Genomic DNA, 24,139 nt, shown 5'->3' with positions numbered 1-24,139 from the left:
GGTATGAAGAAGTGGAGCCATTTGGACAGCCTGCTTTACTAAATATTTATACATAAATCTGTTGGTGCTCAGCTTTTTTGCCCCTTAGATCCACCTGGGAGGGTGTTAAAAATAGTAATGCCTAGATTCCACCTGTGATCAGTGAGCTCATGGTCCCTTGGGTGTGGACAGCAGCATAGGATGGCTCAGCTTTCAGAACGATTTCAGCACAAAGCCATCATTAGAACCACTGATTAGGTTATCACGGTGGGTGAGGGTGGTAAATCCTGTATATGTCTCACCAAGGGAACAGAGGAGGCTCAGCCACAGATCGGGGAGAACCCATGTGGAGAAATCAGCTTTCTAGAGTATCCCATGATTCTTTGTGTTTGAACAATCTGCATCTGTTCCCAAATAAACAAAAGCTCCAGAGGGATGGGCCCTAAGTAGTTAAGACTTCTCAGTGAGATGGCTCAGTAGGTAAATGCTCTTACACACACTAAATGTATTAGCAATAAACAAGTTCTCAGGTGAGTGGCACATGCCTATAATCTCAGCAGCTAAGGGACTGAGGGAAGAAGATGGCCCAAGAGAGAGGCCAGCCTCTGTGTGGATGTCAAGGCTAGCTCGGATCAAACAGACAAGCAAACAAACTAGCTAGGTTAGGTGAGTCCCACGCACAGCCAGGCCGAGAGCTGCTGCTCTGCATGGTGCCTACTTTGTTTAGAAGTGGAAGCAGAGGCCAGGCTGCCCTCATTAACCCCTTGGCACACTGTCACCCTGCAGCAGGTGTCACAGGAGGGGTAGCCCCTTCAGCTGAACCAGGCAGTGCTGAGTGCCGACTCTCTCCAGTCTAGATTTATGCCCTTGAACAAACAACAGAACCTTGCTCTGGCATGGTCCCATCCTCCCCGGCACTAATTAAGGCCTAAGTAGTTCCCATCAGTTTGTGCATGAAATGAACGGGCCTCAATTTAAGACAACTTCCCCATTGTGTCCTGGCTGATGGAGCCAGTTTGCAGGTTTATAAAAACATACACTTACCAGCTTCTTCTTTAATGAGAAGATGTTTCAGTCTAGTCATTCTGAAAATGTGTTTCTACTGGGTTTTGGATCGCATTTATGACTGAGATGATAACTGATAATAAGTTAGCAACATGAACTCCATTCAGCCACTAATCAATGTGATTATCGCCAGACTCTTTCAATTTAATTATTGCTTCTTATCAGCATCCATTTCATTAAAATTTTGGCAGGTAGGGGTGGAAATGGCACTGATAGACGCACGCAGGATGGAAGCTGAATGATAAGACCATGTACATAGAAGAGGCAGAGGTGAGCCGCATTTATTAAATAATGAGTCAAATACCCGCAACACACTGCCTTCTGCATTCTGCCTCCTCGACTCCAGGCAGAACAAGGAAGTGGCTGAACAAGGCACGGGCTTACGGCTTTGGACTTGACCCTGATTGAGCAGAGCTGCCTTGTCATCATTAAAATTAGATAAATATGAACTTATGATTGGCAAGCGTTTGGGTGCCCGAGTGAAATGCACAGCCTTCCTTTTCTTCCTCCTGGAATCAACATGAAGGGGCTGCTGATTATGGAAGCTAGAGAAGGGTGCAGAGGCAAAGGGGGGGCCTGATCAAGTGGAGCTGGGACTCTCTGCTCCAGTGGCCCCAGGAGTAACACATGGAGAACCTACAGCGGGGCCAGGCAGAGGCGAGCGTAGGAAGTCTGAAGATTACAGGGGCCTTGTCAATCTGTGAGGTTCAAGACGCCCTCTCTGCCATCTATATACACACAGAGAGAGAGAGAGAGAGCTGATGTGAGTTAACTCACACGGAATGAAACTCAGAGAAAAAGAGTCTGAGGAAAAGAATTTGTTTGGAAGGACTATTTTTAAAATTACTTTTATTTTTATTTTGTATGTTGCCTACATGTATGTCTGTGTACCATGTGCATGCCCGATGCCCAGGAAGGCCAGAAGAGGGAGGATGTTGGATCCCCTGGAACTGGAGTGATAGCCAGTTATGGGTGCTAATAAGTGAACTCGGGTCCTCTGCAAGTGTAGCAAGAACCTTTGAACCATCCATCTCTCCAGCTCCAAACCCACATTTTTCCCCTCAGTGGTGCTTGGCAGAGTAGTTCTGGCATCTGGTTTTCACTATGCTTTTCCCGACTGCCCATAGCTACGTTGGCACAGTCAAGCTCGTGCCAATCTCCAGTGAGCAGCCAGGACTGAAGTGGAGAAGGCAGGGCAGACCTTCGAAACCACAGACGAGAGCTGGGGAGAAGATGACTCGGGACGCAAACTGCTTGCTGTCCAAGCATAAGGACCTGAGATCAGAACTCTAGCACCAGTGAGGAAAGCTGGGCCCGAGAACCTTCCGCTTGCCTGTAACCCCCGTGATAGTGAAGCCGAGACAGGCAGTTCCCCGGGGCAGCCTAAGCAAGGTAAGGGAACTCCAGGGTCAGCGAGAGAAGTGTGCTCAAAAAATAAGGCGGAGAACGGCTGAGAAACAGACACGATGTCAACCTCCGGCCGACACATAGATCTCAAGTGGGGAAGAGTACCCCATGCCGTGTTAAAAATAGCATACCGTATGATTCAATCTGGGAGGAACTGGTTAAAAAAATCACCAATATCTTGCAATGTGAGTCAAGGGATATAGGTAGTCATCTCTGAATCATGGGGTTACTCTTGGCTTCCCTTTCGTTTAGGAGCTTTTTTCTTCATTGCATATTTGAAGTTTTAAAAACTGTATATTAGCTGGGTGTGGTGCCGCACGCCTTTAATCCCAGCACTCGGGAGGCAGAGGCAGGCAGATCTCTGAGTCTGAGGCCAGCCTGGTCTAAAGAGTGAGTTCCAGGACAGCCAGGGCTACACAGAGAAAACCAGTCTTAAAAAAAGGAGAGAGAGAGAGAGAGAGAGAGAGAGAGAGAGAGAGAGAGAGAGAGAGAGAGAGAGAGTAGTTTGGGCTGAGAGATGGCTTGGTGACTAAAGCACTACCATACAAGGGCCAGGGCCTTAGAAGAGAGACACAAGATCCCCGGAACAAGGGGCTAGCCAGACCAGCCATATCAGGCAGCTCTGAGTTCAACTGAGATGCTGCCCCAATGACTAAAGTGGCGAGTGATCCAGGAAGACGTTTGACATCAATCTCAGGTCTCCATCTACACACAATCACATACGTGCATATGTGTCCTAATGCACATGGACACTTATTCGCACATGAACACACATACACACATGCAGGTGCAGCATCCACATGTGCCTATGAACAGAAAACCGAACCAAACCGAACCAAAGTAGTTTGCCATCACTCGAGGAGTCCAGCTTGCCTGACCAGGTATCGGCCAGGTCGGTCCTTGCCAATACTGTTCTAGCAAGCATGCCCCAAGCATCTCCCATTCCCGATCCTGTTTCTGACCATTGTTTTTGGCATACCCTTCTCAATGGGTGGTGGAGTTTGTTCAGAGCTGAGCATGGTAGCAGCCTGCGCCCTGTGATCCCAGCACTGGAGAGACGCAGTCAGAAATGGAATCAGAGAACTCTGAGTTTCCACAGTCCTCGCTACTTCTCATGGTAATAATCACTTCCGTTGCAGAGGGGCCCATTGGAAAGACACACAGCTTAGCAGAGAAAAGCTAGACTATAGGAACACCAGGCCTCGGCCCAGAGCTCCAAGGCCAGAACCCCTCTCAGGTCCCAGGGACGACCAGGACCCGGTGAGCTACTGTGACCTTCAGAGGCCAAGACTTGAGAGCTGCACGGGGTCAGAGGGCTACAAGAGGGCTGGCTACTCACGCTGTCGTTGCTGCCTTTGTTGTCTTCGTACTTGGTTTCTATGTGGATGGAGAATTTCGGCAGGAAGGAGCACTGCGGAGAAAAGGCAGACTTTGATTAGCACTGCTTGTCATGTCTGTAGTGTGGCTTGGGGCTGCTCGCCTGACCGTTAGGTTGGGAGCATAGATCTGTAGCAGAGATGGCAAGATATATTATACATCAATAACCACAATCAGTAGGAGAAGTCACTGCCATGAGCATCATTTCTCCTGGAAGTCCGTGAGCAGTGTTGGGGAGGGGAATGGGCAGAATCACATTTCCAAAGAGTCATTCTGTACTATGAAGCCTGCTGCCAGTCACGGAGAGCAGATACCTGTTACAGAAGCCACCTCCAGGTCTGGGGAGCTCACCTGCTCCCCAGGGACCCCACTGTAACCCCTATGTTAATGTGCACACAAAATTAGGGAGGTGACACAGTGCATTCTTGAGATCAGAGATTCTTGGTCAGCTAGGTGTGTGTGAGCACATGTGTGTGGCATGTATGCATATGTACATGCGTGTGAGCGTGCATGTGAGTATATAGATGCTGATGATCTCTGTTGAATATTTTCCTCAATTACTCTTCATCTCAATTTTGGAAGTGGGGGTAGTGTGAGGCAGCGTCTCTCTGTGTGGTCCTGGCAGTCCTGGATTTCACTATGTAGACCAGGCTGGCCTCAAGCTTACAAAGATCCACTGGAATTAAAGAAGTATGCCACCATGCCTGGCCTTTTTTGATTTTTTTAAAAGACATACAGGGTCTCTCACTGACCCTAGAGCTCACCAAGTTGTCTGGGTGAGTTGCAGACATCCTCCTGCCTCCCTATTGTCAGCACTGAGGTTAAGATAGACACCCTGTTTTGTTTTGTTTTTGTTTTGAAGACAGGGTTTCTATGTGTAGTCCTGGCTGTCCTGGAATTAGCTCTGTAGACCAGGCTGGCTTCGAACTCAGAGACCCACCTGCCTCTGCCTCTCTAGTGCTAGGATAAAGGCGTGTGCCACCACCGCCCAGCTGGCACATCTGTTCTTGCATTTTATGTGGGTGCTGGGGCTCAAAGCACAGGTCGCCATGCCCGCATGGCAATCACTTTACCTACAAAGCAAACTCCATCACCTCTCGAGTCGTTTTTAAATATGTAACTTCAAGGGGTTGGCAAGATGAGTCAACAGGAAAGGTACTTCCCAGTCAAGCCTCGTGACCTGCGTTCCACCCGTGGAACTCACGCAGAAAAGCCAGATGTGATAGTGCAAATCTGTATTCCCAGTCTTCCTGTAGCAAATGGGAAGCAGAGGCAAGAATTTCCTGGAAGCCTGTGGGCTAGCTAGCCTGGGGGGTGCAGAGCATAGCAAGAGAAATCCAGCCGCAAAATGAGGTGGAACATGATCTCCAAATCACAAAAATTGCCCTCTTCTATCTACTAGTGACACTACAAAGGATACATAAAATGATGCAATTGAAAACATGGTGTCAAGAGGCCATAGCTCCATGGTGGGGCATGTGCTTAGCATGTGCTTAGCATGTGCAAGGTCTTGAGCTTCAACTGAAACATGCACTTGGAACGGAGTAAAAAGTAATTCGTGAACAGCAGGGTTCAGCATGAGGCTGCCAGAGGCCTGAGCAACACAGCGGGGACAGAGGCCTTATTTGCAAGGCTGCCCGAGAGTCCCTGGCTCACCAGGCCCCATTGTATCTCATTTGAAAGGTCAGGCAGCCCGAGAAGAGGATGTTGATGGACATGGGTGTGTCCAGCCCCCTCCTGGCACTGAGATGGACATTATTGTTCTTGGACACCAGAGATGGGATGGAAGGCTAATAGTTAAAACGATTTCACTGGGACCTACAGGTATTAGACATAAGAGACACGGCTTTCTCTGGTCACAGTCCCAAGAGGCTATGTTCTCTGACACAGGCATTTTCTGAATGTTTCCAAGGTCTCGGAGATTTGCAAATTCCCCAAGGACTAAATGCTAATATTATCGTCCCTCCTTTCAAGATGAGGAATGGAGCCATAGAGAGGTTAAGTAAATGGCTTACAATCACACAGCTGGTGCATTACAACAGCCGTTCCAAAAGTTATGTAGCCTGGACCAGGGTCCACGATCTTGACTACTACCCCCAGTGGTTCTCGGAGCGGGGATGGGGTGGGGGATGCCTAGTCCAGTGGCAACCGTAGCACTTTAGAATTTTGCTAGCAATGTAATGCTGAGGGGCCCACTCTGGAGCCTAGATGTGGGGGTCCAGCAATGTGAATTGCACACACTTACTGTTGCTGTGGCCTGCTCCAGGGGGGAACCTGGCTTCATACCCCATTTATGGGTAGGGAGGGAATGGAAAAAGGGCAGCAGCTAAAGTCCTACTAATACCATCCGCACCTCATGGGCTTCCCCTCCACTCTACCCACACTCTCCTGTCAGCCTCGCTGAGACCCTGGGGATGTCTGTATAAGAAGGCAGAGGACGTGCCATGGTTAATTTCCCTGACACCACATGCCTGCGTGCACCTGGCATCTACCCCGTCCGTCTTCATCTGAGAGAAGCAATCAGAGCCGTGACTAAGGAGCCACGGAGACAACCGATCCCGGTAATTGCCTCGATGGAGACCGAGGCGCCGCGGTGATTTATTAGCACGTTCCTGGCTGTCTCCTGCCCAACCTCTCACTCGGTAGCCACTGCCCTCACACTCATTTCCAGGGACTTCCAGCGAGGAGGGTTGCTCATCATGAGTCAAGACTCTGGCACCCCTGGAGCCCCTGGCAGAACCTTGATTGACTCATGAGCATGGGAGATATCCTTGCAGAGAGACCCTCTTGAAGATAACAAGCCTTGAGGGAAATCAATATTTGTACTTTCAAAGCTGTGATTCATCCGAGGGTCAATCCAGTGAGGACTGGGAGAAGGGGCAATGCAGGGTGTGAATCGGTCTGTGGAGCCAAGTGAAAAAAAAACGACGTGGAGGCGTGTGCGCATGCGTGTGTGTGTTTCTATGTGTCCGTGTATACGTGCTCCCGAGTGTCTTTCTCCACTACTTTTCACTTTGTGGTTTTGAGACGAAGTCTCTTGTTCAACCCCAAATTTGCTGAGCAGGCTAAGTTGTGCAGTGTAAGAGCCCAGGGATTGCTCCCGTCTGTTTCCGCTAGCACACACACACCACTGTGCACCAATGCGCCCAGCTTTTGACGTGTGTGCTAGGGATCCAAACTCGGGTCCTCACGCTTGTGTAGCAAGCACTTAACCAAACGGGTTCTGTCCTCGGCCTGTGGCTCCCCACCCCCAACCCCAAACTGATCTTCTAAAGCACATACTTAGGTCAAGCAAATAAGTCCCAGGATTTGGGTTTCAAACCCAAATATGAAATGCAAAAAGCTTGCATGAGAATTCGCAGGTGTTGTTATTTTGAGTGGAGGACGGAGGTTATTTTCCTACCAGAATGGCAACCCTGACTACAACAGGGTTGCAGGTGCACCTGCCCTCAGTCAGTCAGCGGGAGGATGAGGACCAGAGGAGCCCTTTCCTGGGTTGGAGACTGTTTTTTGAGGGGCGGCAGGTGAGGTGGGGCTGACAATCCCTTTGAGTTATCTGATGGCTCCTTCCTGGGGCGCTGGCATTTGAGAATATCTCAAGATCAAATCAGAAGTCTTGGTCCAGCAAAATGGTTCAGTGGGGAAGGCAACATCCTGCCAGGCCTGACAGTGTGAGTTCAAGCCCCAAAAACCCAAATGGCCGAAGAAGAAACACCTGGACTCCTACAAATTGTCTTCTGATCTCTGCAGGTGCACCATGACTGCGTGTGCACGCACACACTCACATGCACGCACACACTCTCTCTCACACACACACATACTGAACATAAAGAAAACCAGAAGCTTCTATGGCTTCAGCTGTTTTAGAACTGCTGTTGAACTCTTAGGTGAGATGCTCATCTTTAAGAATGTTTCATTATTTTATTTTATGTGTGTGGGTGCTTTGCCTGCATATATGTCTGTGCACCACATGCATGTAGTATCTGTGGGAGTCAGAGGGAAGCATGAACACCTGGGGTCTAGAGTTACAAACAGTTGTTGGGCAGCAAGTGGGTGCTGGGAATGGAACCCAGGCCCTCTGGAAGAGCCACCAAATGCTCTTAACCAGCGAGCCACATCTCAATTTTAAAATGTTTGTTTTAAGATGAGCAACTGGGGGAAGACAGTCTAGCCAAGATGGGCGAGCTCCAGGTCTCTAAAGTAAGGTGGGTGAACAGGGACTACGGAAGAAAGCCAAATGTCAGCCTCTGGCCTCTATTCACACATGCGTGCACACATACATAAATGAATAAAGCGCTTGTCCCACGCAGGCCAGTGTTTGTAGAGACCCAGCGGATCTTGTAGGAGTTTGGGTTCTGGAGGATTTGAACTCGGGTTGTCAGACTTGGTGAAAAGCACCTGTACCCACTGAGCCATTTCACTGGGTCCAGATCTCACAATTCAGTTTCAAAGTGTGATGAGGACAGACACCGACAACCTCCTTCCACCACTGCCAATCTTCCTGTTATTTATTTTTACTTCTTATTCTTTAAGAATCAGAGAATGACATAACCGATTCCCCATTGCAAACTGCCACATGGAAAGACCTGATGTTCTTGTCAGTGACTTGGGCTCAGAAGGGAAATACCTTGATGTTAACCATCCCCAGCCTCAGCTATCCCATTTCCAGAGAGGGGACAATCATTCTGTCTCTATAGACATGCTCAGAAGATCGATGATTGTACAAGCAACCTCTAGCTCACTTCCTGGCACACAGTAGCCGTATGGTAATAAAGAGATATTTGTACATGGCTTCCCTGGAATCTTGCTTGATTATCTTCTCTGTCTCCTCATGGCCCCCAAAACATAAGAAATGTTTTATTTGTGTGCATGATGTGTTTGTGTGGTGTGTGTGTATGTGGTGTGTTTGTACATGTGTGTGGTGTGGTGTGTATGTGTGCGTGCATTGTGTGTGTGGTGTATATGGTGTGTGTGTGGTGTTTGCACATGTGTGTGGTGTGGTACGTATGTGTGTGTGCATTGCGTGTGTGGTGTATGTGGCATGTGTGTGTGGCGTGTTTGCGTGTGTGTGGTGTGTATGTGTGCATGCGCTGTGTGTGTGGTGTGTGTGTATGTGCCCCTGTGTGCAAACGGGCCAAATGAAGGTGTCCCATTTCCTCTAGCCCTCTCCACCTTCCCTCTCTGAACACGGAGCTCATGTTTCCCAGTTATGATCACCTAGCCCGTTACATGGGTGCTAGGACCCAAACTCAAGCGAGCTCTTTGACCCTTGAGCCACCATCTCTCTAGGCCAAAGTGTCCTATGCTTCCAAACAAATCTACACTGACATTCTTCATTGCTTCTTGCTCCTTCTGTAACCAACCCTGCTTCTGTCTTCATCAGCAAATGTCAGAGATTGCTGGCTCTCCTCTTCTCACCCAGTCTTGGATGGAGGTGACAAACTAAGTATTTCTGAAGCAGCATCGCCTTCCATCTGCACCCTAGGGAGCCCCCCACTGTTCTGCACAGCAGCTGGCTCTGCGCCCCCCACCCCCTGCATCCTGACATAAGCTGTCCCACAACCCTCTCCCTTCTCACCTCAACTGCTTCTCCTTTCCCGCAGCCACTCTGGGAAGATCCTTCCCAAACCAACACCTCTATTTCCAACTTCCCACACCTCCAGCTGCCGTGGGCCACCCCCCAGTGAGAGGCCTACAGACACACCGAACCTCAAGGTTTTCCTGGCCTGTATGACTTCCTAGAGACATTAAAATGAATCATCATGAACTTGGAGGCTGGAAACCGGGGATCAAGGCATGGACCAGACCACACTCCCTCCACAGAACCAAGAAGAAGCTTTCCTGGCCTCTTCCAGCTTCTGATTGACCAAGGCATCCTTGATTTTGGACATATAACTCTATCACATAGCTGTCACATCTGTGGACCACCTCCTCTTCCTCCCTCCCATCTTCCTCCTCTCTCTTCTGCCCCCATTTTTGTTTGTTTGTTTTCGAGACAGAATTTCTCTGTGTAACAGCCCTGCCTGCGTCTGCCTCCCAAGTGCTGGGATTAAAGGTGTGCGCCACCACCAACCCTGCATTTTTTTTTTCCGTTTTATTTGGTTTTCTCCTTCATTAAAAGAAAATATTTTAACTTCTTAAAAATATGTGTATGAGTTGGGCGATGGTAGCACATGCCTTAAATCCCAACACTCAGAAGGCAGAGGCAGGCAGATTTCTGTGAGTTCAAGGCCAGCCTGGTCTACATAGCTAGTTCCAGGACAGCTAGGGCTGTTACACAGAGAAACCCTGTCTCGAAAAACAAACAAACAAACACACACACACACGCAGGAAATTGTGTGTGTGAGTGGGCACACCTGAGAGCGGTGCCCAGCCCAAGGAAGCCGGAAGAGGTTTGGGCGCTGCCCATTGTGAGTGGTGGGAAGTGAACTTGGGCTCTCTGCAAGAGCAAAACTTGTTCTTAACCACTAAGCTTTCCCTCCAGACCATTTTCTCTTTCTAGAACTAGAGATGCAGCCCAGTGCCTTGTGTATGCTAAGTATTCACTCTATCCTGAGCTATATGGGGGTCAGAGGACAACGTGTGTGTCCTGCTTCTGTCTTCTTACTATGTGTGTCTTGGGGATCTAATTCATGTCCCTGGGCTTGGTCACAGGCACCTTCACCCTCAGAGTCATCTTGCTGGCCCCACCAGGCCTCTTTTGACTTTGCATTTTGCCATGGGGGCCAATGAGACATAAACTCATTCTGCAGCCCAGGCAGGAGCCCCAAGTAGCCGTGGTAGGAGTTCAGAGCCACTAGTGCACGGAGACCCAGGCACAATCTAGATCCACTGCCCATTCCTACCACCTTCAGCTGCTTTGTGTGCAGTTCTCCTGAGGAAATCTTAGCCAAAGACTATCTCAGTCACCACTCCTGAGTGACCTTCCCCTGTGAACAGACATCAGTCTGCCTATCTCATCACGGCCCTCTCCCCTGCCCCTGCCATCGTTCCTCTTAGCTTCCTGTGTCACCTCCCCAGCCACATAAGCTCTGACATGATTTCACTTCCTCATAAAGTCCTTATCGTCATTGGGAATGGCATAGAGCAGTCATGGCGGTTGCTGCTCCTTAGTATCCGAGCTGCATATTCAACTTTCCCCCAATAATATTTCCTGTGAGTTACTCACAGCAAGGACTACACCAGTAACCCGATCCAGGGGAAAGATCCACCTTCCAACCCTGGACTTGCAAAATTTGCATCATCTTCTAAAAAATATGTTTCCTTGGATGAGAAGGGTTCCATGTCACTGAGGGGCCTGTCACGAGGGACATATAAGTCAGGAAGCCTGATGCAACCATGAACCTGCTGTGAGGAGCAAGAGACCACAGTCTGAACCACGGTATAAAGCGGGTAGGAGTCCAAGGGATGTGGGAGGTCTCTGTTGCTTTCCAAGGCAGTCATTTGGGAGTGTGTCAGGCCAGACCCACAACGCAAAGGGAAGGCTCTAAATTCAAGGCAGACCGAGATCCAAGATGGTCTCAGATCCACAGGCACTCACAACCACGTGTGAGTGGGCTTTACCACATGGTCACCTAGCAGATGAGTCCAACTTGTGTCCCACAGGCTGAATGCATCCCAGGATGGGTATGAATGCGGCTCAACTCAGAGGACAAGGTCGTGCTGTGTTGTCAGATGTTTGGACACCCTGCTGGAGTCTCTGATTGACAGTCCTGAGATTTGATCAGAGTACCTAAGACTTCGTTTTATTTGCTTACCTGCTGATCTGTTTATTTGGACAGGATTTCACTAGGTAGTCCAGGCTAGCCTGGCTGCTTCGGCTTCCCAAATGCTTGGAGCAAAGCCCTGTACCATGACACATGATTTAGGTGGGGAAGAGGCCCCTGAAAGCCATAGGGAGAGATGAATGGAGAATGTGAACTGAGCCCTTTGATCACAAGGAAGCAAAGGCTGAGAGCAGAAGAGAACCCAGAAGGCTGGGTGAAATGTGAGCCATGGCTGACACTTCAATTTCAGCCCAGGCAAGGACTCAGCTAACTTACGCATAGATAGCTACTCCCGTGGAGACAGCAAGATAAATAAACTGATGATGTTTGCAGTTGCTGAGTTTTGTGGGAAATCTGCCCCACGGCAGTGAAGGAGCCTGCCCACTGCTCTCCTTCCAGATGGCCCATCTGGCCCTCATCCATATAAGTGCCACTCACTTGGAGGTTTGAACACATCCAGGGGAACCTGGGCTCCTCCTGACTGAGCCATCCGACCTACAAGGGCTTTGCCAATGTTCACTGCTTATGACCCAGTCAGATAGTTACTACTAAGGCATGCCAGGAAGCTTGTCCCTAGATGCAGCCCACATCCGGAAATGTGCACCTCGCCCATAGGGAGGAAGGGTGCTGCTTTATTAGAAGCAAAATCCAGGTTTTGGAGGGAAAAAAATTTTTGTTTGTTCAAGTCCCAGATTCTTTGCTCACGCATTTTGCGATTCTCAGCAAACTTGATGGTTGGAGTTTGAGTGGCCCCAACTATCACACCGAGATGCTTCCAGTCTCAGCTATCGAGCAAGGATTAAAGAGACAGCAGATGTCAGAGGCCAGGCAGTGTCTGATGGAAGAGGCTTGGGGTGAAGTTGGCCTATTGTCTGTACTCATGTCCACAGAACACCTGTAGCCGCGTGGACAAGCTAACGTGCCGGAGTGCAGATAGATTTGCCACTGTGAACACGTGAGGGTACAATGGAAGCTGTGGCTCGCTGACCAGTCTTCCCATGACATGAATGGTGGCCAAGATCTAGGGCACAGTGGGCTTGCGCACTCTGAACCCATGACCCGCTCTGCTAATCTGGCTACGAAGCCCCATTTTCCTGGCTCCGTCCTAGACAGTTTACTCTTAAGTCGGTGCATTCTTCCGGGCCTCCGCTTTCGGCTTGCATTCTACCCCCTGCCCACTTCATGTCGAGAAACAAAAATGCCAACGGGTACCTTTCTGTCTCCTAGATCTAAATATTAATTGTGGCCAGCCTATAAAACCTGAGGCTCAGAGAAGTCACAAAATAGCACTGAAAAAAAATGTAGCGATTGGGAGCGCAGGGGCCGTGTGTGATGACGCAGCTCAGGACAGTGACTCCTGAGATCTTGTCCTTACTGAAAACACTATCAGAGCCATGAGGAAACCAGGGCAACAGGACAGACATTGTCTGCTCGCTGTAGCTTTGATTTTCCCTAAGAAGAATGGCACTGGGTCCTTGCCATCTGCTCCCTGCCACCACTGGCTTCCTTTGTGTGCCGTATCTGTGCATGGCTAATTGGAGATCCGACCCATTAGAATCTACTGAGCTAAACCTCCCATTGTAATGCGGTCATACGGTGCCTGCAAAACCTCAGCCGTGGGACCCAGCCAGGGTTCAGAGGCGGACGGTTCTTTGTTGAACACTGAAATGAACCCATTTGAAGTTTTGAGGAGCGATGCAGGCGGGAGGGAGACGTGAGGTGTCTGGGACTCTGGGAGAATAATTTCCAGACACGAGGCCTCCTGGATCCACTGTCGGGAAATGCAAATGCGAGCAGCTTGTACTAAATGCAAGGTGGAGCTGCGCTCCCAATTCACTACAGACACGCTTTGGAAAAGACGAAAGAGCTATTTTTGGTCCTGTGATTGATTAGGGTTGCCATGGCGATAAGAAACACTTAGGAGAACAAAACTAAATGTAAGCAAACTGAAGTCTTAAAGGGAAAGGGGTAAAGACGCACAAGGAACGTCAGAGTCTACCTGAGGGGTGTGGGCAAGCCATTCCTGCAGAGACCAATCATGTCTGTACAGAGCAAGCAGGGAGTGGCCCTGGGGGGACAAGTGTGAGGTTCTCCAGGATCCCTACCTCTAGAAGATAGGAGAAGCCAAACTTCCGGGATCATGGGGACCATTCACTTCAAAGATTGTCATCCAGGATGCAATACTCCTCTGGCACTTGACTGTAGCTGACACACTATAGGCTAGGGCATTTTCCAGCAAAAAATACCAATATGGTTTTCCACAACATCTTATTTCTACTGGTACCTCACCTGCCAACCCCTTCAAAAAGCTCTGACCTTTTTCTGATGGTCTTCTTTTAGAGAGCTGGTGGGATTTCTCCCTCTCCATTTAGATGCTTTTTTCAGGGGCTGAGGTATGTGTTAGCTCAGTGGTAGAGTGCACGGTTAGCATGTGTGAGTTGGTAGAGCGCACGGTTAGCGTGTGTGAGTCAGTAGAGCGCACGGTTAGCGTGTGTGACTCGGTAGAGCGCACGGTTAGCGTGTGTGAGTCGGTAGAGCGCACGGTTAGCGTGTGTGAGTCGGTAGAGCGCACGGTTAGCGTGTGTGAGTCGGTAGAGCGCACGGTTAGCGTGTGTGAGTCGGTAGAGCGCACGGTTAGCGTGTGTGAGTCGGTAGAGCGCACGGTTAGCGTGTGTGAGTCGGTAGAGCGCACGGTTAGCGTGTGTGACTCGGTAGAGCGCACGGTTAGCGTGTGTGAGTCGGTAGAATGCAGTTAGAGTGTGTGTGTGAGTCAGTAGATTGCACGGTTAGTGTGTGTGAGTTGGTAGAGTGCAGTTAGCGTGTGTGTGTGAGGCGGTAGAGGGCACGGTTAGCGTGTGTGTGTGTGTGTGTGTGTGTGTGTGTGTGTGTGGCAGTAGAGGGCATGGTTAGCGTGTGTGAGGTGGTAGAGGGCACGGTTAGTATGAGTCGGTAGAGTGCATGGTTAGCGTGTGTGTGAGGCAGTAGAGGGCACGGTTAACATGTGTGACTCGGTAGAGTGCACGGTTAGCGTGTGTGAGGCGGCAGAGTGCATGGTTAGCGTGTGTGTGAGGCTGTAGAGGGCACGGTTAACGTGTGTGAGTGTGAGGCGGTAGAGTGCACGGTTATTATCTAAGAATATTGTATATTCTGTCTCCTGAGTGCTGGGATTAAAGATCCCAACACTATCACAGCCTGGGCTAGAATTTTTTTTTAATTATTTATTAATTTATTAATACAGTGTTCTGCCTGCATGTATGCTTGCAGACCAGAAGATCTCACCACAGATGGTTGTGAGCCACCATGTGGTTGCTGGGAATTGAACTCAGGACCTTTGGAAGAGCAGCCAGTGCTCTTAACTGCTGAATTACCTCTCCAGACCCCTATTTTTTTTTTTTTTTTTTTTTTTTGGTTTTTCAAGACAGGGTTTCTCTGCAGCTTTAGAGCCTGACCTGGAGCTAGCTCTTGTAGACCAGGCTGGTCTCGAACTCACAGAGATCCGCCTGCCTCTGCCTCCCGAGTGCTGCGATTAAAGGCGTGCGCCACCACCGCCCGGCTCCAGACCCCTATTTTTAGACTTAAAAACAGAATCATTTCCTAGCCAGGTGGATATGGTACACACCTTTAATCCCAGCACTCAGAAGGCAGAGGCAGGCAGATCTCTGTGAGTTCGAGGCCAACCTGGTCTACAAGAGCTAGTTTCAGGACAGGCTTCAAAGCTACACAGAGAAACCCTGACTCAGAAAAAACAAGAACCAAAAAGTTTTTTTTTTCCAAGACAGGGTTTCTCCATGTAGCCCTGGCTGTCCCGGAACTCATTCTATAGACCAGGCTAGCCTTGAACTAACAGAGATCTGCCTGCCTCTGCCTCCCGAGTGCTAAAATTAAAGGTGTGTACCACTACCTGGCCTTTTTTTTTTCCTGAAACTTCTATCTGGAGCCCCGCTTGTTCCTTGCTATCCTGTCCTGACAAAGCTGATGAGTATTTCCTGCCACCAACAAACAGAAAACTCCACGAGGACTCTGCCCCGTCCTCCTAAGGGAGCCCCCAACAAGGACAACGAAGGCCTGGCATTGTGTAAACTGTAGACACTCCCAAGTAATGTGGTCTAGGACAGACAGGGAATTTCAACTTGAGATGAAATCATTAATAAAACTGAGTGTGTCAGTGTTTCTTTTCACAAACAGGAAACACGTCTAGAACGTTCCAGAGTGGTAGTGACATCAAGTACCAGGTGTAGTGTTTAGAGTTTACTCCTGGGGCTGGAGGCACTAGTCAGTGAGAAAAGTTAGTGAGGCTTATGCAAGAGAAGGCTGCTGCCTTAGATGCGGGGACAGTGGGTATCCAAGTAGGCTTTATCTTATTCCCTCCCTCCCTCTGTTCCTCTGTCCCTCCCTCGTGGCTGTGTGTATACACACACACACACACACACACACACACACACACACACACACTTCTGTGGAGGCTGGAGGTGAACCTTAGGCATCATTCTTCGGGGATTATCCAGCTTATTTTGAGGCAAGGTCTTTCACTTGTCTGGAGCTCACAAAGTAGGCTAGCCTAGCTGGCCACTGAGTCCTAGTAAGTAAGCTACTAGTCTCTGCTTCCACAGTGCTAGGATTAGAAAGAAACAGTTAATAAACCGCTAAGCATTTCCGTGGGTGCTGGGATACAAACTCCGGTCCTCAGGCTTGGATTGCAATACATTGTGGGCTGAGTCCTCCCCCCACATCCCATCCCCGGACCTTCTTTCTTCCAAGCTCTTTTTCCTTTCTCTGCCTTTTCCTCCCTTCCCAGTCCTCTTCTCCCCTCCCATTCCTGGCTGGTTTCGAGCTCAACAGAACTGGGCCGGCCTTGAACTTGCACGGTTCCTTCCACTGGCCTCTCAAGTGCGAGAATTACAGGTTTCAGTCCCCATGTCCCCATGTCCTGCCTTAGGTACCATCCCACTTTAATTTTCTTTACTTTTATCTGGAGTTTTGGTGTGTGTGTGGGGGGGGGGGTGTTTGTTTGTTGTGTTGTTTTGTGGGTTTTTTGTTTTGCGTTGAGACAGGCTTTCTGTACATAGTTCCTGTTGTTCAGGAACTAACTATGTAGACCAGGCTGGCCTCCAACTCACAGAAACACACCTACCTCTGCCTCCTGAATGCTGGGATTAAGGCCATTTTTTTTTTTTTTTTTTTTTTAGTTTTCCATGCTGACAGAAATTTTGTCTCAGAAGGCAAAATAAAAATTTCTCATTTGTGCATAGAGGTCTTTAAAATGGATACCAGTCTCAAGGAGGCGTGTGTCCCCTGTACCTCATCTGATCGGACACTCCAGGATCATGCTGTCTGGGTTCCGGGGGCCAGCTTTGACTGCCCCTAGTTAGGGTCTGTGGTCATGCTGAAAGGGTAGCTGGGGTGGGGTGGGGGGCAGCAGACAAGATAGTTCTGGAAAAGCATCTTCAGAACTCAAGTGGAGGCGGGGGGGGGGGGGAGAGTAACAATTATAAAGCCAGGAGGATTAGACAAAGAAGGCATAGAAATAAGAGCACCAAGGATGAATCAGAGTGACTCCCCAAATACACGCTGCACAGGAAGACACACGTGGCCAAGAAGAATGGCGGGGGTCTGAGAGAGAAGTGGAGGAGGGTGAGGGGAAGCGAGTGTGGCAGGCAGAGCCGGAAAGAGCTGGAAACAACTGCCTGTCTCCCAGCCCACGGCGAGGAAATACGCTCCGGGCTCTCCACGTTGCCGTCAGCCGGCGCCCTGCACACAGCTCCATCCATTCATTAGTTCAGTCATTGATGGAGCATTCCGCCATCCTCTCTGGAGCACAGCATCAGCAGCTCGCTGGAGAAGCAAGGCCAGGAGGGAGAAGCAGCTGAATGCATGAATGAAAGCCTGCTTTCTGAATGGAGCGTGATCTGCCATTGGCACTTCTAGGGCAAGGGAATGAAATTCAGGCTCACACAATCTGGAGCTAGGCTCATCGAGGCAGAAACGAGCGGAGGGTATGCCTGAACACAGTAGAGGCAAGACAAGAATTTAAAGAGACAGGCTGACCACCTCCACAAGCCCTAGACTGTGTACAAGTAACAGATAGGAAAGACGCAGGCAGGAAACATTAAGATGGCACGCCCGAGCTGAGGGAACTGAGGCAATGGCCCAGCAGGGAAGAGAGCTTGCTGCGCAGGGAGGAGGACCTGAGTTCAAATCCCCGGCATTCACATAGAAAACCAGATATGGTTCCCTATACACCTGTAAACCCCGGTCCTGTGGGGGGACAGACAGGACAGTCACTGGGACTTGTTGGTTTACAAGCCCAGCTTCAGGTTTAGAGAGAAGCCCTGTCTCAAGAAAATAATGTGGGGAAGTTGATAGAATGGGAAATCCACATCCTCCTGTGCGCTTTCTCTCTCTCTCTCTCTCTCTCTCTCTCTCTCTCTCTCTCTCTCTCTCTCTCTCTCTCTCCTCTCTCATACACACCACACACACACATTGGCAAAGAAAACTAAAATTTTCATGTCTGCAAGTGGAAAATAAGCAGAGATGAAAAGACGTATTTCCAAGTCAAATCTACTGAACGGTCCTTTAAAAGTATTGTTTTTTCTGACATTGGAAAGATGCCTAGGGGTACGGAGGCTTCCTGTCAATACCTGAAGACCAGGACACACAAGGGGAAGGCGAGAACCAACTGCTACAGAGTTGTCCTCTGGTCTCTAGATTTGTGTGATAGCGTGTACCCACAAGAAAGAAATGTAATAAAAACAATTTCGTCAGGTGCCGTGGCACATGCCTTTAATCCCAGCACTCTGGAGGCAGAGGAAGGCGGATCTCTGTGAGTTCAAGGCCACTCTGGTCTATAGAGTGAGTTCCAGGACAGCCAGAGCTACACAGAGAGAAACTTTGTCTCAAAAAACAAAACAACAAACCGGGCGGTGGTGGCGCATGCCTTTAATCCCAGCACTCGGGAGGCAGAGGCAGGCGGATCTCTGTGAGTTCGAGACCAGCCTGGTCTACAAGAGCTAGTTCCAGGACAGGCTCCAAAGCCACAGAGAAACCCTGTCTCGAAAAACCAAAAAAAAAAAAAAAAAAAAAAAAAAAAAAAAAAAAAAGATATTAAAACAAAATGGAGCCAGGTGGTGGTGGCAGAGGCAGGCGGATCTCTGTGAGTTCGAGGTCAGCCTGGTCTACAAGAGCTAATTCCTTGACAGGCTCCAAAGTTAGAGAGAAACCCTGTCTCGAAAAACTAAGAACAACAAGAACAAAAAGTTTCCCCCTGATAACTGCCCCTTGTCCTGTCATCCTGAGTGAGCAACACTACCAACTGGAGACGAGTCTATCCTGTGACAGCAGATGGCATGGTCTATCATCGGCTCTTTGCCCCCACGATGGCTGAAATTCATTTTCTCTGGACATGGAAGTGGCCAGAACACAAACAGAAGTGGCTGTCCAAGGCCCTTGCTTGCTAGGCACTAACTGACTAGCTGCGGGGTGGGGAGACATACCTCCCCAGGACCACAGCTTCTGGGAACATACTGTTTTATAGCTGGCTGATCCTCAGAACCAGTTCGTCTTTCACATGGACACTCTTGCTGTTTGGGTGTTGAGTGTTACCAAGAGGCCTCGCATTAAAGGCTCCCGCACTAGTGGTGAGGCTGGAGGTATGCCCTAGCGGGAAAATTGGCAACAATTGAGAGAACGGGACCCTGGTCTCCCCCTCTTTAGTGTCCTGGTTCTCCTCTAACCCACACATACCCACTGTGATGTGACGCCTTACCACAGGGCCACAGTGACAAGGTTGCAATCTGTCAAAACAAGAGCCCAAACAAACCTTTACCCCCCTCCCATAAGCTAACTCTATCAGGAATTTTGTTTCAGTATTGCAAAGCTAACACAGAAACCTATCTAAATGCATAGAATCTGCATTGCAACCTACTGCTTGCTTTACAGTGTGTCTTCATGCGTTGATTTGCTTGGAAGGAAATTTATCCAGGATCCATACTACCTGATTCTAACAAAACCAAAAATTTCATTATTATTGGATTGGGCACTCTTTAAGAAAGAAAGAAAAAGAAAGAAAGAAAGAAAGAAAGAAAGAAGGAAGGAAGGAAGGAAGGAAGGAAGGAAGGAAGGAAGAAAGGAAGGAAAAGAAAAGAAAGGAAGAAAGAAAAGCTTTGGTTTCTAAGCAATACCAATCTCTAGGCAACACACTAGCATACTGAAATGGAGAAGGCAGTATTTACTTGGTTAGAACTAATCAGTGGCCTCTGTGAACAGAAGCATAATAGCTCTAAGCGAAGCTTCTGGAACTTCTCTAGCTCCTTGGAAAATACAAAGTTCCACAGACAAAGAAATAAACATGGGTGTGTTACAAACTGCAGGTCCCTTTGGAACAAAGACTGTGAGAACTCTTGCTACAATGAAAAAATTGGTTCTGTGTCTTATTTTAGTTGATTGCTGAGGGTCCCTTTTGAGACAAAGTCTCACTCTGTAGCCAAGACTGTAATGGAACTGAACTCTTTACACCAAGCTAATCAAGGCAATCTTCCTCAGTCTCTAGATTGCTGGGATTCCATGAGTAAGCTACTATGTCTTGTTCATGTGTTTCTATTTCTCCATTATCTTAAATTATGAATGGTTCTGGTTCCACATTAATTCTCTGGACTCCTCAAGATTTTTTGTCTGTTTGTTTGTTTTGTTGTTGTTTTTTGTTTGTTTGTTTGTTTGTTTTGAGATAGGGTTTCTTTGTAGTTTTGGAGCCTGTCCTGGAACTAGCTCTTGTAGATCAGGCTGGCCTCGAACTCAGAGATCCGCCAACCTCTACCTCCGAGTGCTGGGATTAAAGGCATGTGCCGCCACCACCTGACACTCCTCAAGATTTTGATATCCATTTCATGCTGTATTTTGTGTGTTCACTACTATCTTGACTGTGAAGATCATCATCAAGTTCTATGCCCACTGTTGCCTTGCTTATCAATGCCCTCAGTTGGAGGATTCCTTCTTTGGATTGATCTCTAACATCTGCATCTATGGCCTATTTCTTTTCTTCTCTCCTCTTCCATCTTCTCCCCTTCTCTGTATCCTGCCCGTGCCCCTTTCCTTTCCTGTTTTTGAGACAAGGTCTCCTGTGTAGCAAGTTGTCTCGGTTACTTTTGGATTGCTGTGACAAAGTGTCCCAGATCAATTCATAGGAGAGACTTCTTTCGGCACATGGTTTTAGAAGGCTCAGTTCGCCATAGGGAAGAAGGCATGACAGAGAGCATGAGCAGAGACTGTTCACATCGTGGTGGGTCAGGATGTGGAACGGCTATAACAGGGGCTAGGTATAGCCTTCAAAAGTCTACTTCCAGTGACACGCTTCTGTCAGATAGGCCCATCCTCTAAAGGTTGTCCCCAAATAAATTGCCACCAACTGGGGAATACTTTGTACTTAAAGCACAACAGTAACCCCGGCTGTCTCACTCTCTCAAGTGCAATAGGACCTGCCATGGTAAGAATATACATGGTCCTTTTCCAAAAAGGGGGATATTTACTTAGTCGTCCAAAATTACGTACCATACCAGACAGTCAGGGTTAACTGTGAAACAGAGATTCAAGTCATTTTCTCACCAGCTAACCACGTCCCCGTGACTCCAGAGAAGGGACACTGGGAGACCTTCGTTCTTTTTTGCTTCCATAGCTGACCAGATGGTTCTCTAATTTCCTTCCAAACAAGTCCGCCAGTCCACAAGGTCTGATATAATAAACACATCCTTCCCCGGCCTTGTCCCTGGTTCCCTCATTATGTAATTTAGTAGTTTACAGCACCCATTGGCTGGGATTCCATGGAAGGTGTGGTAGGGATCTGTCTCCCTGTGGGTGACTGCTGATGGACTCTCGGCTGTGACCGTCCCTTCTCCTCATGCACAGGGTTTGTCTAGGTCAATCCTAAGCTTCATGGAGACACAGAAGGGCTTGAGGGTCCCTTTGGAGTCTCTCTCTTTAGAGTCATTTCAGTCTCTTTAGTCTGTTACAATTTTGTTCCCCTCTTTCATCTGAGTCATTAAACTGTGTCAGAGTAGACCATCCCTTAGAGCTTTGTCTCTTTGTGAAACGGCTGCTATTTTAAGAACCAGAGAGGTGTGTCCAGGGCTGGGGCTGCAACTCGGCTGACGAGTATGTGCTTCGAATGCACAAAGTGCGGGGTCTAAATCCCAGAGCTGCAGCAATTGAACGCAATGATGCACACCTGTAACCCCACCCCTTGGGAGATGGAGGTCGGAGGTCAGAAGTTCCAGATCCCTCTCAGCTGTAGCTGAGTTAATTCAAGGTCAAAGTGGGCTAGATAGAAATGAAGGTGCATCTACTTGCCACGTCCTCCTCCAGGGATTCTCAGTGGAGGCTGTTTTGGTGGAGAGTTATGGCAACGGCACCAGCGTGAACGTATAAACCGAGCACTGTAGGTCACTGTTGGGAACACCACAAACCAAGCCTCCAATTCCTACGGAAAGGGGGACTTCTCCCTTCACAGCGACACGGGGGAACTGATGCTGTGGATCTGTGTGGTGGCCTTTCTTTTTCTTCCTTTTTTAGTTCTAGAATAATCACTACTTGGAAGGGCAGCCAGACTCCGGACGTCAGCCAGTTTCCCCCATACCTTCCTTTGGGATCCTGTAAACTTCAGAAGGACCTGGCGATTCCAAAGGACAAGTTAAATGGTCAACCCTCTGCAAGGATGCCGTCACGTTGTTCTTTGTGTACTGTGTAATTAAGATTTTTCCCCCTACAATCAAGTTAAAGATATTTTCCACTTCCTGAGCAAGTGACGTCTCCAACATTTTTCATGGTGACAAGAAAGCTTTTATTTCTTGATAACGGGGATCAGGTTGACATCTGAATGACCCTACCTAGAATGCCCTCCTGTCTGGGTTTTGCCACCAGTAAGGGCAGGATGAGGTCCGGGTGACAGGTTGGTTGGTCAATACAGACCTAAAGGTCAGACCTTACTTCAGTCCTGGGCGACGGGTGCTGCACAGCAAGATTGGTTTGAAGATTTTCGGGTTCCAGGGGCAGCCTTTCAAAGAAAGGGACCGAGCCGGGTGGTGGTGGCGCACGCCTTTTATCCCAGCACTTGGGAGGCAGAGGCAGGCGGATCTCTGTGAGTTCGAGACCAGCCTGGTTTACAAGAGCTAGCTCCAGGTCAGGCTCTAATGCCGCAGAGAAACCCTGTCTCGAAAAATCAAAAAAAAAAAAAAAAACCCCAAAACCAAAACAAAACAAAAAAAACAAACAACAAAGAAAGGGACCGCATAGCATTCTTGGTTGGGAGAAATTTTGTTTGGGGAAATAGGACAGGAAATCTTGAACTTGAGGAAGACATAAAAGAAAGAGGTATTTAAGATCAAAGGATTGGGGATAAAGAGCTCAATTAGACAGCATTGGAGACAGGAAGAAATTTAGGCAATGGAGAGCATCTGCCAGCCGTCCCGGGTGCAGAGCCATGTTCAGAGTAAAGGGTGGGCACAGAGCATGAGAACTCAGGCGCAGGCGCGCACAAGCCCGGGTGGGGTGGGCGAGCCGGGGTGGGCAAGCGGGGGCAGCGGCTGCAGGATGTGTTACGCAGGCCTGCGGGAGTGCACCTGGAGCCAGAGGGAACATTTCAGATCCCCAGTGGCTGGGGAAATGGAAAGAAAAGCAGGCCTATTTTGGAATGGAAAATAAAGGTGGATTCATCAGGAACATACAGTCTCCCTATGGAGTAAATGCAAAACCTGACCTGGCATTCTGCAGCTCTGTGACCTGCCCTCAACCCGCCCTGCTCGCCAGGGTCCAGCAGCAGTGCCTACCCACGGGGTCTAAATCAGCACGTTCTACACTGAACTGTCCCCTCCCTGCTTCAGCTTCAAAGTTCCCACACCCAGTGTGACAGTATTTGGAGCTGGGAACTAAGGAGGAAGTAGACTTAGAGACGATCAGGAAGATGGAGCCCCGAGGTGGATTGGTTCCGTGTAAGGAGAGAACAGAAAGTGTACTTTCTCTCCCGCCCGTGCTAGGATGTGGAGAGAAGGTCACCGCTTGTGAACAAAGGCCACCCCAGGAAGAGCTTCCTGTCTTCATGGAGGGCACTGAATAAATAAATAAATACCTGTTGTTTTAAATTGCCCAGTTTATGGTATTTTGTTCTCGTGGCCAAGCTAAGACACAGCACATGTCTATAGTGAGTTCTGCGATCCCTCAGGTTGAGGGAAATGTCACCATCTCCCAGACATGTTCCAATGATAACGTTTATCTACAACACAGGCCCCCATTGCAGTACTGACAGGCTATCCCAGGCTACGTGAGGAGTACGAAGCCAGGCTGGGACACATGAGATCTGTCTCCGCACAAAACAAATAAATGGATTAACAAAAATAAAAACTCCAAACTCACCATCATCAACGCAAATATCATAAGGGCTGGGATAGCTCAGTTGGAGTACCTGCCAAGAACCAGTTCTAAATTCACTGGGCGTGCTGGTGCATATCTGCAATCCCAGTACTCAGGAGGTGGAAGCAGGAGGATGAACAATTTAAAAAAGAAAG

At 48.8% G+C, this 24,139-nt stretch overlaps 1 protein-coding gene across 2 annotated transcripts in view; it reads right to left on the bottom strand.

The window, feature by feature from the left end:
- Positions 1–24,139, bottom strand: part of Pitpnc1 (phosphatidylinositol transfer protein cytoplasmic 1) — a 271,966-nt gene that overhangs the window by 90,453 nt on the left and 157,374 nt on the right. For both annotated transcript variants that reach the window (XM_038326594.1, XM_038326595.1), the window contains exon 5: positions 3,791–3,862. In XM_038326594.1, the coding sequence (XP_038182522.1) occupies positions 3,791–3,862 (72 nt within the window). The remainder of the gene's footprint in view (positions 1–3,790; positions 3,863–24,139) is intronic.

Source organism: Arvicola amphibius, chromosome 4, assembly GCF_903992535.2.
Source record: "Arvicola amphibius chromosome 4, mArvAmp1.2, whole genome shotgun sequence".
Taxonomy (NCBI): domain Eukaryota; kingdom Metazoa; phylum Chordata; class Mammalia; order Rodentia; family Cricetidae; genus Arvicola; species Arvicola amphibius.
The sequence above is the reverse complement of the archived record's forward strand: the minus strand, read 5'-3'. Positions and strand labels throughout refer to the sequence as shown.